Consider the following 15,734-nt stretch of genomic DNA (forward strand, 5'->3'; position numbering starts at 1 on the left):
TGTGGTCAGCCATTTACAGTTAAAGATTGTCCATTTGTCATTTGTCTATGATGTGAGGCCATTGACAGTCATGTTTAGTTTACACTGTTGTTAACATAAGAACACATTTTACAACTTGTTTTTCAGTGATTTAAAACAACTTATGGAGATCCACTTTGTTGGCACAACTAAGCTTTTGGTCAGGACTTGGATTCTGGATTCTTTCCATATATACCTTTTTTTTTTTTTTTTAGGAGAGTAGCGGGGAAGGGGCAGAGGGAGAGGGAGAATGTTAGGCGGGCTCCATACCCAGTGTGGAGCTGGACGTGGGGCTTGATCTCGCAACACTGAGATCATGACCTGAGCCAAAATCAAGTCGGATGCTTAACTGACTGAGCCACCTAGGCACCCCTCCATATACATTTTATTTTGCTGTATTTAGTGTGATATGTTTGAGGGGAGCTTTTAAAGTTAGGTTTACTATATTCGGATGCCTGTTTTTAGAGGATTTTTTTATAGCTAGTCCATATCCCACAAAGGATGATTATATTTTTAGGAGTTTTTCTTATTGATTAGAATTGGTTGACAACTGAACTGTATTTTAGGTTTGAAAAAAATCTGGTCATCTTGGTATAACAGTTAATATGCTTATGATTTATTTGCTGACTTCATTATATAAGAGCCATTGTCTTTGTTCTTAAGTTACTTGCTTTTTCAGGCATTTTTAGATTATTTAAAAAATTGATCCTTTTTGAACCATGTTACCCTTCTACCTAATCTGTATACATATATACATATAGTAATATATATACATATTTTATACTACATAATGTAAAATGTATGTAATTTTATTTATATGTGTGTGTACAGACTCATTATTGCCTTAATATGGTTTATATGAAAGGTAGAGAATATGACACGTGTATGACTAGTTTTCACATCTTTAAATCAGGCACAAGATTTAATAGTGGGTATTTTGCTTTTATAAGACACAATGATGCAACAACATGGGTGGAGCTAGAGAGTATAATGCTAAGTGAAATAAGTCAGTCAGAGAAAGACAAATACCATATGATTTCACTCACATGTGGGATTTAAGAAACAAAACAAGTAAAGGGGAAAAAAAGAGAGGAGAGACAAACCAAGAAACAGACTCTTAACTATAGAAAACAAACTGATGGTTACCAGAGGGGAGGTGCGTGGGGGGATGTGGATTAAAGAGTACACTTGTCCTGATAAGTACCCCACGATGTATGGAATTGGTGAATCATTATCTTGTACTCTTGAAACTAATATAACACTGTATGGTAACTATACTGGAATTAAAATTTAGAAAAAGAAAGATACACAAATGATGTCAGTGTTCTTTTGCAAGTAATATATTTTCTCCTTGTTGTAGGTCCTTTTGTTCTGCATCACAGCTGCCATGTACATGTTCTTTTTCAGGTATGTCCTGTTATACCTATTTATTTTAATAGAGAAAATAGGGTTCCTTTGTGTTTTTTAAATCAGCCATGTAACTAATGTTGTTCCCTAAATAATTATTTCTCACAAGTAGCACGAGGTTTTGTTTTGTTTTTGTTTCCTTCTTCTAGGATTGTTAGAGATAAATCACTGCTTCTTAGTGGATAGAAGAGAGGGGAAAAAAGATTTGTTTTGTTTGTTTGTTTGTTTTTCATATTCTCCTTACAGGTTCATCTTGGAAAGCTGAATATATAAATTAATAATCTTAAATACTGATAAGTGAGTTTTTGTTTTTTGTGGACCTGATTTTAGATATTCTCCACTCTCCAACATTTTAAATCAATTTAAGTCAACATTTTAAATTTAAATAAGAAATTTAAATAAATTTAAATAAGAAAAAGGTGATGGTAGGGCTTAATCTAAATCTTCTGCCAAGGTAACCTAGCACATTAATAATTGTCTTTAAAATATTAAATTAGTCCATAATGTCAGAGTTGTATTTCTCATTGACATTGAAACTGTGAGGCCTGTGGAGCAGTGTTAGGATGGCTCAAGATTTCAAGGCCAATGAAAAGGATACCATCGTTCTATAGCCATAGCAGTACAGGAAGAGGATTTTGGATTGGGAAGAGTCCATTCCTTCCTAACCTTTATTGTCAGTGATACCAGTAATTCCCATTTATTTCAGTCTTATTACACTAATTTGAATAGACTTTTCTTGATTTTTCTGGATATAGGCAGAATTCAATCACAATAGGAAGGACCAAACTTTTAAAATTAAAATTTATACTTGATTGACCAAAGCAGTTACAGATTTTAATAAGATATATTTGATAGATATCTTCATTTTTTTCTTTTTACCTAAATCAGACAATTCAACCATACCAGAATTTTAAAACAATTTCCTGCCAGAACATCCTAATAAATATTTGATAAGCACAATGATAGGATTTTAACTTACTATGACTTTATCCAAAATTTTACATGCACATTTAAAGTGATGCTGCTGCTGTTATTCTTGTAAAGGGACAGCCAGGCCATTAGAAGGGAAAAATGGATCAGATTTCAAGGTAGGGAGAACTTGATTTGTAAAGGATTGGTAATGGGTGCATAATATTTTTTGTCAGTTATTAATGACTGAAAAATCATTGCAGCTCTCTGGGGGTCTTTGTGAAATTGTTTGAGCTACCATATGGTCTCTTTCTTATATTTTAACAATTTAGGGGTGTCTACCATATGGTCTCTTTCTTATATTTTAACAATTTATGGGTCAGGTATAGGAGTTAGGGACAATGACTATATCATTTCATCAATTTCCAAAAATTGTATATTGTATTCAGATACATTATTAGGACAATATGTAAAAAGTTCACATGGTTGATCTTTATGTCTATCTAGTCTGAAGGTAAAGCTTACCTAGTGGGGAAAATATAAAAAAGAGAAAAACTTAGAAACCTCTCTTCTTGATATGATACTTTATGTGGAAAATCCCAAAGACTCCACCCCAAAACTGCTAGAACTCATACAGGAATTCAGTCAAGTGGCAGGATATAAAATCAATGCACAGAAGTCAGTGGCATTCCTATACACCAACAACAAGTCAGAAGAAAGAGAAATTAAGGAGTCGATCCCCTTTACAATTGCACCCAAAACCATAAGATACCTAGGAATAAATCTAACCAAAGAGGCAAAGGATCTGTACTCAGAAAACTATAAAATACTCATGAAAGAAATTGAGGAAGACACAAAGAAATGGAAAAATATTCCATGCTCATGGATTGGAAGAACAAATATTGTGAAGATGTCAATCCTACCTAGAGCAATCTACACATTCAATGCAATCCCTATCAAAATACCATCCACTTTCTTCAAAGAAATGGAACAAATAATCCTAAAATTTGTATGGAACCAGAAAAGACCCCGAATAGCCAGAGGAATGTTGAAAAAGAAAAGCAAAGCTGGCGGCATCACAATTCCAGACTTCCAGCTCTACTACAAAGCTGTCATCATCAAGACAGTATGGTCCTGGCACAAAAACAGACACATAGATCAATGGAACAGAATAGAGAGCCCAGAAATGGACCCTCAACTCTATGGTCAACTAATCTTTGACAAAGCAGGAAAGAATGTCCAATGGAAAAAAGACAGTCTCTTCAACAAATGATGTTGGGAAAATTGGACAGCCACATGCAGAAGAATGAAACTGGACCATTTCCTTACACCACACACAAAAATAGACTCCAAATGGTTGAAAGAACTCAATGTGAGACAGGAGTCCATCAAAATCCTAAAGGAGAACACAGGCAGCAACCTCTTCGACCTCAGCTGCAGCAACTTCTTCCTAGAAACATCGCCAAAGGCAAGGGAAGCAAGGGCAAAAATGAACTATTGGGACTTCATCAAGATAAAAAGCTTTTGCAAAGCAAAGGAAACAGTCAACAAAACCAAAAGACAACTGACAGAATGGGAGAAGATATTTGCAAATGACATATCAGATAAAGGGCTAGTATCCAAAATCTATAAAGAACTCATCAAACTCAACACCAAAAGAACAAAGAATCCAATCAAGAAATGGGCAGAAGACATGAACAGACATTTTTCCAAAGAAGACATCCAAACGGCCAACAGACACATGAAAAAGTGTTCAATATCGCTCGGCATCAGGGAAATCCAAATCAAAACCTCAATGAGATACCACCTCACACCAGTCAGAATGGCTAAAATTAACAAGTCAGGAAATGACAGATGTTGGCGGGGATGCGGAGAAAGGGGAACCCTCCTACACTGTTGGTGGGAATGCAAGCTGGTGCAGCCACTCTGGAAAACAGTATGGAGGTTCCTCAAAAAGTTGAAAATAGAGCTACGGTAGGACCCAGCAATTGCACTACTGGGTATTTACCCCAAAGATACAAAAGTAGGGACCCGAAAGGCTACGTGCACCCCGATGTTTATAGCAGCAATGTCCACAATAGCCAAACTGCGGAAAGAGCCAAGATGTCCATCAACAGATGAATGGATAAAGAAGATGTGGTATATATATATACAATGGAATATTATGCAGCCATCAAAAGGAATAAGATCTTGCCATCTGCAACGACGTGGATGGAACTGGAGGGTATTATGCTGAGCGAAATAAGTCAAACAGAGAAAGACATGTATCATATGACCTCACTGATATGAGGAATTCTTAATCTCAGGAAACAAACTGAGGGTTGCTGGAGTGGGGGGTGGGGTGGGAGGGATGGGGTGACTGGGTGATGGACACTGGGGAGGGTATGTGTTCTGGTAAGCGCTGTGAATTGTGCAAGACTGTTGAATCTCAGATCTGTACCTCTGAAACAAATAATGCAATATATGTTAAGAAAGAAAAAAAGAAGAAGAAGAATGTAGCAGGAGGGGAAGAATGAAGGGGGGGAAATCGGAGGGGGAGAAGAACCATGAGAGACGATGGACTCTGAAAAACAAGCTGAGGGTTCTAGAGGGGAGGGGGTTGGGAGGATGGGTTAGCCTGGTGATGGGTATTGAGGAGGGCACGTTCTGCATGGAGCACTGGGTGTTATGCACAAACAATGAATCATGGAACACTATATCTAGAACTAATGATGTAATGTATGGGGATTAACATAACAATAAAAAATTAAAAAAAAAAAAGAAACCTATCTTCTGTTGACATGTACAGGAGGAAAATACAATATCAAGTAAATTTTCTTTTTGTGAAAATTCCCAAAAGCAGATAGTTAAATGCAACAGTCCTTCCAGTCTGACACTTAAAGACAGTGTATTTGATCAACAGTTAACATTTCTTAGTCGTCAGTTTTTGAGGTTTAAAAAACAAATTGTATGTTGAATATCGTGATAATGCCCAAGTTTTAGCTTGGTCCTCAGAAATCATACTTTGAAAACTGCTGCCATCAACGTAGTATTTTTGGTGTAGAAAGAAAATCAGCCCTATAAATATGTATTTTGGTGTAGAGCTATGAAGCCTTTTCCTGTTTCAGTCACAAAGTCTAGGTTAAAAACAACATTTTAAAATACTTTCCAGAAGGCTCAATACAAGGTTTTAGTGCCAAGATAAACATTTTCAGTTTTCTGAGGAAAGGGCTTGTTTTCTCCTAAAAGAAGCACTATCACCAAATTCCTAGTGTTCTTGGCAGAAGTTAGTTTGAATAACTCAACAAAAGAGGTTTGGCAAATGGTAAAATAAAACCTTTTATAAAGTACTACAATCAAACAAAACAATGTTACATGTTTGTCTGAACTCTGGCCTGTGTTTGGAATGAACAAACAACATTGTACATAGCAGTTAGCGAGTCTAATTGCATTAAAATATTTTATTCTTAAAACTCAGTTTAATATACAGATATTTGAGGTCATATTTTTTCCATTTATTAACAATTTTAATTCTAATTGCTTAAAATAGGTAAATATCAAATGATATTGTCCCTAGGTTTCCATTTATACTAATTTCCTTTGAGAAGAGAGGATAAGGGAATCATTTTATGTTAGAAATTAATAAGCTTGTGTTTTTATCCTAACCTATAAGTGGGAAAAAGGGAAATGAGACCCCCTTTCAATAGAGAGGAAATGTGCCAATTTTATTTATTTAGAGTAGGAACTTGAGGAAGTAGTTCTATAAGTATTTTCTAAAAGTGACATATAGGATGTGATGGTTATAGTATGAATTTACTTAAAAAGTAATGCAGTGTTCTTAGTATTAAAATCATGGCTATTAAAATGTGTAATGAAAACATCTTACTTTTGAGTAGTTCTTTTGTTATTTTTTAATAGGTACAGTTTTCTTTTCACATGCATTTTCTCATACACAGTGATCTTGATTTTCAATCTGTACATCAGAAATAAGGCTTACATTCAGATAGAATTCTAAGAAAACTTCAGAGGCTTGGGTTGAGGAACGTGAAGAGAGTTCTAGTTCTTAGCCAGCTGGCCATCCATCCATCCAGGTGTCTGTTGATACCAACATATGCTGTGGATTCTGTTAAGAACTGGGGTACAATATTTTGAAGATATTTTGAAAGAAGTCTTTCTGTACAACCCCCCAGTGGGCATTCTTCATAATGATTCTGCTTCCATTGTTCAATCATGTTATTATTTTGTATGTTGTTGTCATAACTTCGTCTTAGAGCATGTCTGTCACTATGAAGCAGAAATCATAGTTGAAAATTTGGTAGAATATTTCTTCTCATGCATACCTTTAAAGCACATTTTTTTTTTAACTTCTAAATGTATACTTATGGGTAAAGCAACTTTTTTGTTTTTTTTAAGTCAAGGATTTATTATAGTTGTTGATTCAGGCTTTATTAGGATCTTTCCAACAGTCATGTGGAGAGAAGAAATGAGTCTCTTTTGAACCATTAGCTCTTTCATTTTTTTAACTGAAAAGCAAAGGAGAGAATCAACAACAACACAAACAGCATGCCAAAACTAATACACATAATCCTGCTAACAAAAAACAATGAAACATGCTATACTTTTAAACAATTTATTTATTGGTTTTATTTCAACATTAGGTATCTGTGTATGGAGAACACATAGTTTAGAAAAGTGAAATAATTCAGTTTCACTTTTCTTTAATAATTTAATTTAAAATAGTATCATAAAGCATATCATGACAGCTTTGATCCCATCCTGGTGAGTACCTAGCTAGAAATTCTTTCCACCTGCCTTTGCAAAGGCAGCAACAAATCCAACAGTTTGTTTAAACATGTAGATTGAAAGGCTCAGACTTGTTGTCATAGCAGATAATCTATGGACTGTGTATGACTGATTCACAGGAGACATAACTTAATCTGCTATAAACATTGAAAAACGTATTTTTATTTAGAATCTAGTGCAAATTAAAGTTGATTGTTGTTGTGTTTAAAACATTATTTAGAAATAGTATTGATGCCTGCCATGGATGAATTCTGGTCAAGTCTCTGTGAAGGTACAAATAATAAACTGTTTCATTAGTCTCAAGATAATGGATGTATTTTGTTTTTAAGAAAATGAAATGACACTATTCATTGGCTGTCTGCATTTTTGAGTGAAAGACATTTGTGATTGTCCTTGAATCTCCTAATGTAAACGGAACCTAGTATCTTTGAAGTGACTTTAACAGCAAGTAAAGAACTTTTGATCTGGGTCTTTCGACAATTATTGATTTTAACAAAAGCCCTTTAAATATCAATTAGGTTCTATTTTTTAAAGTACTGCCTAAAACTACACAGAAATCCAGTCTAGAAAATTATATATAGCATTTGAACTTTAAAAGTTTTACTTCAGGATTAGGAGAGTTTGCCCTAATGAGGTTTGTATTTTGAAGAGATTTCTTCCAGCAAAGCAGAGAGTGAATTGGGGGCTTGTAGGGGGCATAATGGCAGTTAATGGGAGGATACTGTTGCAGTTATCCTGGAAGAAAATGGTGGGGGCGTGACTGAAGGTTATTATGGTAATAATAAATAATAAACATAGTAAAGAGTGGATCTATATGAGATATGAGTATTGATGCTTGGATGAAGAAGAGAAAAACACTGGAAATTAGAAAATTAGCAAATTAGAAAATGTATGGAAATTGAGTACAGGTTTTGCAATTACTGAGATTGAAGTGCATTTAAGACACTCACATTAAGAGATATAAATGTATATCACTTGGGTATTTGGAGATTAGGACATAAATAGAGGCTATGCTTGATTGTCACACCAATTGGTTGAGTACAGACAAATTATACAACTTCTGTATGCTTAGTTTTTTTTTGTTTTTTTTTTTGTTTTTTTAAAGATTTTATTTATTTATCTGAAGACAGAGACACAGTGAGAGAGGGAGCACAAGCAGGGGGAGTGGGAGAGGGAGAAGCAGGCTTCCCGCCGAGCAGGGAGCCCGATGTGGGGCTCGATCCCAAGACCCTGAGATCATGACCTGAGCCGAAGGCAGACGCATAACGACTGAGCCACCCAGGCGCCCCTGCTTAGTTTTTTCTTTATTAAAAAGTATAAATTATTATATGGACCTCATAGGTTGGCTTCTGGTGATTAAATTAGCACAGTGTCTTTCAAACTTTTTTGAATATGACCCAAAATAAGAACTACACACACACACACATAAATTTTCCAGAATAATACTTAACCTTACTACATGGAATACATTTGGATATTTTTTATTCTAATTTGTTTTATTTAAAAAGCTGCTTTGAACTACCAGCAGTGTGAAAAAACACTGAGCTAATACAGGTGAGCACCTTGCTCAGTGATTATTACTTTAGCAGAAGTAGAGTTATGAGTAGTGATTATTGTCTGTAAACTAGGAAAGAAAGTTAATTAAAATGGAGGATTTCAAGAATGAGGGCATTATCTTTAGTGTTAATGCTGTAAATATATTCATTAAGGTAAGGGCTAAAAATGTTCATTTGCTCTAGCAACCTGGTTGTCAGTGGTAACCAGCTAGAGACATTTTTGTTGCTGAATTGGGATAGTAGATTGAGAAATGTGACATGATGTTCACTTTAAATATATACAATTAATTTTGTCAATTATTTTTTGAGGAAAGTTAGGAAAATTTTTTTTAATAAATGCAAAAAAGGTGTGAGCTGAGGAAGCGGAATGAGTATAATAAACTCAAAGTTTGAGCGGAGAAAGGGCAAGTTGTTATAGGAGTAAGGTTTTCTTTTGGATTCCTTCTTAGTTTATTTTTTTTTAGGCAAGAGAGACTAGACTATGGGAAAGTTTAAGTGAGTAAAAGAAGGTTGCACAAGCAGGAGAGATTAACAAGTTGGGGAAATAGGAAAGAGAAGAGAAATGGTCTAAAATGCAGTCCAGAATGTCAACAGAGATAGCTAGATTGTTAAACCTATTTGTCTGATAGAGATCATGTTAGATAATTATGAGGAAATTGAAGTTCCTTTTAAAAGCCTTGAACATACTGTTTAAGTGGAAGAGGATCGATAAATATAGAAGAGGTAGTAAATAGAAAAATCTTAGGTCTTTGGCTTCCTAAATTCATTGTCATTCTTAAAAGGTATTAATTACAAGTTAATTAACTTGTTGATAAAAATTGACATGGGCTTGGGAAACCAACATTCCTCAGAAGATATATGCAGGTGAACTGAGGTACTTTCATAAATGGCAACTAACTAGGGAGCTTACCAAGAATGCAAAATCTGTCCTATGCAAAGATAAAGGTAGAGATCCTCAGGACTGTTGCTTTCCTCAAAGCAAGTTGAAAAGGTGAGAAAACATAGGTTCAAAATTTTGTAAATCACTGTGTCTGACAATGCAGAGCTTATTATCAAGTCAAATGACTGTAATCTGACTTTCTTTTTGGGGGAGGTAGAGAATTAGTCTGCCCATGTGGTGAATATACTCCATCTATGGATGGAAGTTGTGGCAAATCTGTTTTCACTTTTTGCCTATCAGCCTTTGAAATACTGTGCCTCAATAAAGAAATTGCTCAAACATTTTATATCTAATATAAATGTTTGTTGTTTTTTAGTAGAAAGCAAAGAGAAATATTGTTTGGAGAAATACTATCAACTTAAAATGCAACTTCTTACAGACTTCGTGGCACACAATCACATTAGAAGTGGTCAGTTGTCTTTGCAGTTTTATTTTCAAGAATAAAAATGCATTTTTGGGTGGTTTTCTAAATGTAAATATTTTATTTATTTTTATTGATGTCGAAGTTCAAGAAGTGATGACATGTTACTAAGTCAGTGAAGAGTTTACACTGTTAACATGCCAGTAGGCTTGTTCTAGTAGTTCTCAGGTTCCACTGGATGTTGGAGCCTCTGTGAATCAAGATGGCAGTTTGCAGTTACAATAAAGGATAAACCATAATTATGCTTATCTTTTTTTTTTTTACTAAAACAATTTTAACTTATGTTAGCACTTTTCACCTAAATCAAGTTGGCACTATATAGTTGTATTTATTTTTTATTGAATCTGTAAGATACAATGTAGCTAGAATTTAATAGTAGTTAATAGCTATGTCATGCATAAGAAGTCATTTGTTCCAAGTTCTACACTTGTATTTATTTTATTAACAGAAGAATAATTCTTATAAATAATTCTTCTTAAGTATTTAGGAGAAATGAAAATGTTTTTGTTTTGGAAATGACAATTCACAGAAGATTTTAATAAAGCATTTCTGTTTTGAGCAACAAAAAATCACTCTTGGGTGTAAGAATCTGTTACCTTAACAGAAGTCTCAGCAAATCAAATATTCATAAGTAAGAGAAATAATATGATAAAGTTCTAACATTAGTGGTGAATTCTTGAAATAATGTAGATACATTTTTTTTCCCCTGATGATGTCAGTCATAGTTTATTAGCATTGGTGATTATTGCTGGAGATGGTTTGAGTAAAAGAGTACCTGGTAAATGTTTGAATAAATGATACTGAGTTTAAAATATCTAATGATTGAGTAAAATTTTTAGCTTTTCAGAATTTTCATTTACTTAATGAAAAACATAGATGTGTTTTTGGAGGTTCCATGGTATAATGGAAATTGTATAGTCTTCAGTGCCTCACGTTCGAACAGACCTCTCTTTAGGTTTTGGCTCTTACCACTTACTAATTCTGTGGCTTTGGTAAATTATTTCTTTGGTTTCTTTTTAAATTTTTCATCCATAAAAGTATCCCTATAGTTATGAGAATTTAGAACAGATATCCCCAAGAAAATATTTTTCAAATGATATTTAAGTTTCCAAGCTAATCCTTTAAAATTAACCTATAAATGAATCCATAAAATGTACTTGGAGTATAGTGACAGTAGTACTATAGAAACAAATAATATTTATGATAATATATTTTTGGGAAAATATATTTATTTCCAATATGTTAGAGCTAAAGCAAAAAGGATTGGAAATTACCCAGTTCTTGAGCTATTCCACAGCGTCCCCTGTCAGAGCAAGAGCTCAGAGCATAGGAGACGGGAAATGAGGGGATAGAAGAACAGAATTAGACCTCTCAGGAAGAGAGTGGTTAAAAGCAAAATGAAACAGTGGCGCCTGGGTGGCTCAGGTGGTTAAGCATCCGACTCTTGGTTTTGGCTCAGGTCATGATTTCAGGGTCGTGAGATAGAGCCCCGCATTGGGCTCGTGCTCTGTGAGGAGTCTGCTAAAGATTCTCTCCCTCCCACCCCGAAATAAATAATCTTAAAACAAACAAACAAACAAAAACAGGCTAATACCGCAAATTTAAGAGCCAAAAGAGTGGGATTATGGTTTAACCTGGGGCTTTCCTTTTACTTGTCTTCCTTTTTCTTTCTTCTCCTCCCTATTCCCTACTCTGATGCCATCTGACTGGAGGGGTGTTGGGGCAGCACAGTAAGTGGGGCTAGAGAAGAAGGGGTCTTGGAAGTATAGGGTAGATGGGCGCTGTGGGGGTTGGGGTAGGTGGGTAGGGAGGAGAGTGAGGAGGAAGGAAGTGTATTGGTCCCAGATTCCCAGAGCAGCAAGATTTGGCTGTGTCTTTCTGTTGCCAGCCTTACTCTTAACTAGTTGCTAGTCCATCCATTGGAAATTGGTTTAAAAAAAATCTAAAGAATGGAACCAACCAAGGTTATGGGGATTAAGGAGTGCAACTTGTTGTGATGAGCACCCGGTGATGTATGGAATTGTTGAATCACTACACATACACCTAAAAGTAATGCAACACTGTATGTTAACTAACTGGAATTAAAATAAAAACTTAAAAAAAAAGAATGGAGCCAAATAGGGTATCCTTTTCACTCCACGTTCCAAATCTCTCTGGGCATCATATTGCATCATATTCTATCATAACTCAACAGAATAAAGCCATAGGTGATTCCTGAAAGTGTCTGCAGCACTTTTTTTGTCATTTTTCAAACAGCTACCGTGCACTTGACCCTGTTTTCACACAGTTGACTATTTCATCTCTTGCCTGTAGAGGTGGGAATGATAGAGAAGGGGAGGAATAAGGAAGAGGAAACAATTGCTAGAAGCAGTAGGTTAAGAGGAGGCCTAAGTTATGTTGCTAGAGTGGCCATTTGTATTGGAAGAATCTACATTCATTTTTGTGTATCTTCCGTGTAGTTAAAAGCCAGTATTTTCCCAGAATTTGCTGGTATATCATCTTCTTGTATAAAAGGGGCTGAGGAGAGCGCCCGTGCTCTCCTCTGCCATAGGAGGTTACAGGGAGAAGCCTCTGTCCATGAGGAGGTGGGCTGCACCAGGCACTGAGTAGGCTGGCACCCATGGCCTTGGACTTCCCAGCCCCAAGAGCCGTGAGAAACAGATTTCCGTTGTTTGTAAGCCATCCAGTGTCTAGTATTTTGTTATACTAGCTTGAACTAAGACAACTGGGAAGGGCTTTTCCACTTTCTAATGTAATGCGTTAATATTTCAGGTGTCCATTACAAAAATTGGCTTGCAGACCTGCTTGCTACCCTGAGGTGTAGGCCAACTACTGTCTCCATGTAAGCTTCCTTTCCCTTAAAGGAAAGTCTTTTAATAGGAGTCTTTTAAATGAAGTCTGAAATTATAAACTCCTTTGAATTAAATTTATTATTCATTCTTAACCCAAACACCACTCTACTGTATACAATAGAAGATCTATAGTATTAGCCAAAACCAGGGATTCCAGCTATGCAAACTTACACACCTATACACCATAGTCGTAATTATAACTTACTCCATTTCATTTGGGCTTGAGATATAAATATAATGGTTTTGAAAATATGAGATTAAAATTATTTGGAATTGAATATAATTTATAAATGATAAATATAGAAGCTTGAAGCGATTTAGCTGTGAAGAGACGATACAGAAGTAATTGCAGATACTTTTAAGAATTACCTTTTGGCTTTATTTGGTTGAGTTATGATATAATGCCTAGAGAGATTTTTAAATTTGGGAATTATGATGAGTAAAGAAGAATGATAAAACTAACTCTATAATGAGAACTGATGCCTTGTGAATTAGAAAAATAGCCAGAATTTTGTAAAACACATTAGAGGACAAATAGCCTCAAATTAAGATTATATTGATTTTTTTGTAAAATACATATATGTATATATTTTGTTCATTGTAGAAAAATACCAAACAAAATCTTTCAGAGAATAACTGCTACCTTTGTGTATATCCTTATTGGCCATTTGCTATGTCTTTGTCTGTCTTTCCTCTCCACCTGCCTGCCTTCTCTCCCTCTGCCTTCCGCTTTCCCTTCCTTCCTTATTCCTTTTCTTCCCCCCTCCTCATTTCCTCTCTCCTTCCACATCTTCTACATAGATATACTTCTCAAATGAGATCATATCATGTTGCTGGATGATGAAATGCCTTTTGTTGGCATATCTGCATTAGAAAAGACTAGGAACTTTCTGTGATTAGTCTAAGCAGCAAGCCTTCTCTTGAATTACACACACTTATACTCACATCCACTTGCCCAGGTGCACACAACAAATTATTAGAAGCGGTAGAAAGGATTCTGACACCAGTCTTCAGTTCTTCACTAAAAGAAACTGGTGATAACTCTTAATAATCTGAACATGACTAAAATAATGATTCCAAGCATCTATTCTTTCAAGTCCGGGGAATCCTCTTCTGTGTGCTATCTTCTTCTTGTTTAAGGAGAATTACTACTAATCACAGAAAGTTCTTAGACTTTGCTGATACAGATGTACAAATTTGAAGCAGTTAATTGCTTATTTTATTGGTTATGAGGAATGCTGTAACTCACTATGTTTTTTTCAAGCCTGACTTTGTTTCTGTTGTTTTCAACCGTGTGAGTTTGCTTAGAGGTAAGTAAGGGGCACTGTAGTGTAGCAGAGTTGGTTAAGAGCGTGAACTGTGGAGCCAGGCTGCGTTACGTTCAAATCTTCACTTCATCTAACTTGTTTTGTGATCTTGGCTAAGCTACTTAGCCTCTCTGTGCAGCAGCTTTCTCATCTTAAAGTGGGAATAGTAATAGTACTTACCTCATGGGATTATTATAAGAATTAAATGACTGTTGAGGCGCCTGGGTGGTTCAGTCCTTAAGCGTCTGCCTTCAGCTCAGGGATCAAGCCCCGCATCGGGCTCCCTGCTCTGCAGGAAGCCTGCTTCTCCCTCTCTCTCTCCCCCTGCTTGTGTTACCTCTCTCACTGTCTCTGTCTCTCTGTCAAATAAAAGAATTAAATGACTGTCATATTTTACACACTCAATAAATGTTAGCTATTTTTATTATTAGTCTGAGCTGTAAAGATCATTCATGTAGTCTATGATTCCATTTATATGATATGTCCAGAATAGGCAAATCCATAGAGATAGAAAGTAGATTTGCATTGCCTATGACTAGGGGACTTGCAGGGAATGGGGAATGACTACAAATGAGTATTTTTTTAATGGTGATGAAAATGTTCTTAAAGTAATTGTGATGATGGGTACACAAGGCTGGGACTATAAAAATCACTGAATGTTGCATTTTAAATAGTGATTTGTATATTATGTAAATTATATCAATTAGCATGTTATTAAAAAATCTGAACTGGAAACAAACCTTTGTTGCACAGAGGCATGGTGTTTCTTGTGTTACCACCATCAGATATCCCACTGGTTGCTGCCTCTCAGGGATGCTCCTCGTTTTTGTGGGCACATAGGCGTACACTGAAACAGAACATCAGGAGACTTCTCTTTTTCTCAGGTGTATTTGAAGGAGTGTTCCCTTGGAGAATGACAGAATGAAGAACATGCACGTGCCCTGTAGGGCTTATCAGCTCTCTTTCCAGAATTGTCAGAACTGCAGTTTAGGATATGTATGCTCTTGGTTATGAGACACTACACTTTGGAATTAGAAGGAAAACAAAAGAGGAAGCTGCCATAGAAGTCTCAAGTGTATATAAGATTGTTAATATAACATTGTGCTGAAATTCGTTTTTTGATATTTCTGAGTTAGGATGTTAAATTTTTTACTTGGTAGTAGCGTTTGAAAAGTGCAGTTTAAAAAAAGGTTTATAGGCTTGCCAACAAAGACTAATTTCAGAAATACATGCAGATATGGTACAATATCAAAAGTACTTATTAATTGGAGGAAAACAAGATGAAGGATGAGATAAAGTTATTTATATGAAACAGGCGTTTAGTGAAAATATTCTTAAATATAAGTCTGATGACTTATAGGCATCAGAATGAACACATGAGGAGAAGAACTGCCCTAACTGACCCACAGACCTGCAGCATGACACAGAGCTGGCCCAGTCAACTTGCTTATTACATGCTATGCTCCGTAGATGACAGCTAAAACTGGGATAATAAATTAAAGTAAAATACACAATGAATGCTAAAAGAAGTTGATATTGAGA

General features: G+C 35.5%; 1 protein-coding gene across 1 annotated transcript in view; it reads left to right on the forward strand.

Moving 5' to 3' along the window:
* Window positions 1-1,120: 1,120 nt before the first annotated feature.
* The window catches only part of LOC118552415 (transmembrane protein 135-like), a 70,306-nt gene continuing 55,692 nt past the window's right edge, over window positions 1,121-15,734 (forward strand). Inside the window, exon 1 of the mRNA XM_078061313.1 lies at window positions 1,121-1,425. Coding sequence (XP_077917439.1) covers window positions 1,406-1,425 — 20 coding nt within the window. The 5' untranslated portion in view covers window positions 1,121-1,405. The remainder of the gene's footprint in view (window positions 1,426-15,734) is intronic.

Source organism: Halichoerus grypus, chromosome 1, assembly GCF_964656455.1.
Source record: "Halichoerus grypus chromosome 1, mHalGry1.hap1.1, whole genome shotgun sequence".
NCBI classification, from domain to species: Eukaryota; Metazoa; Chordata; class Mammalia; order Carnivora; family Phocidae; genus Halichoerus; species Halichoerus grypus.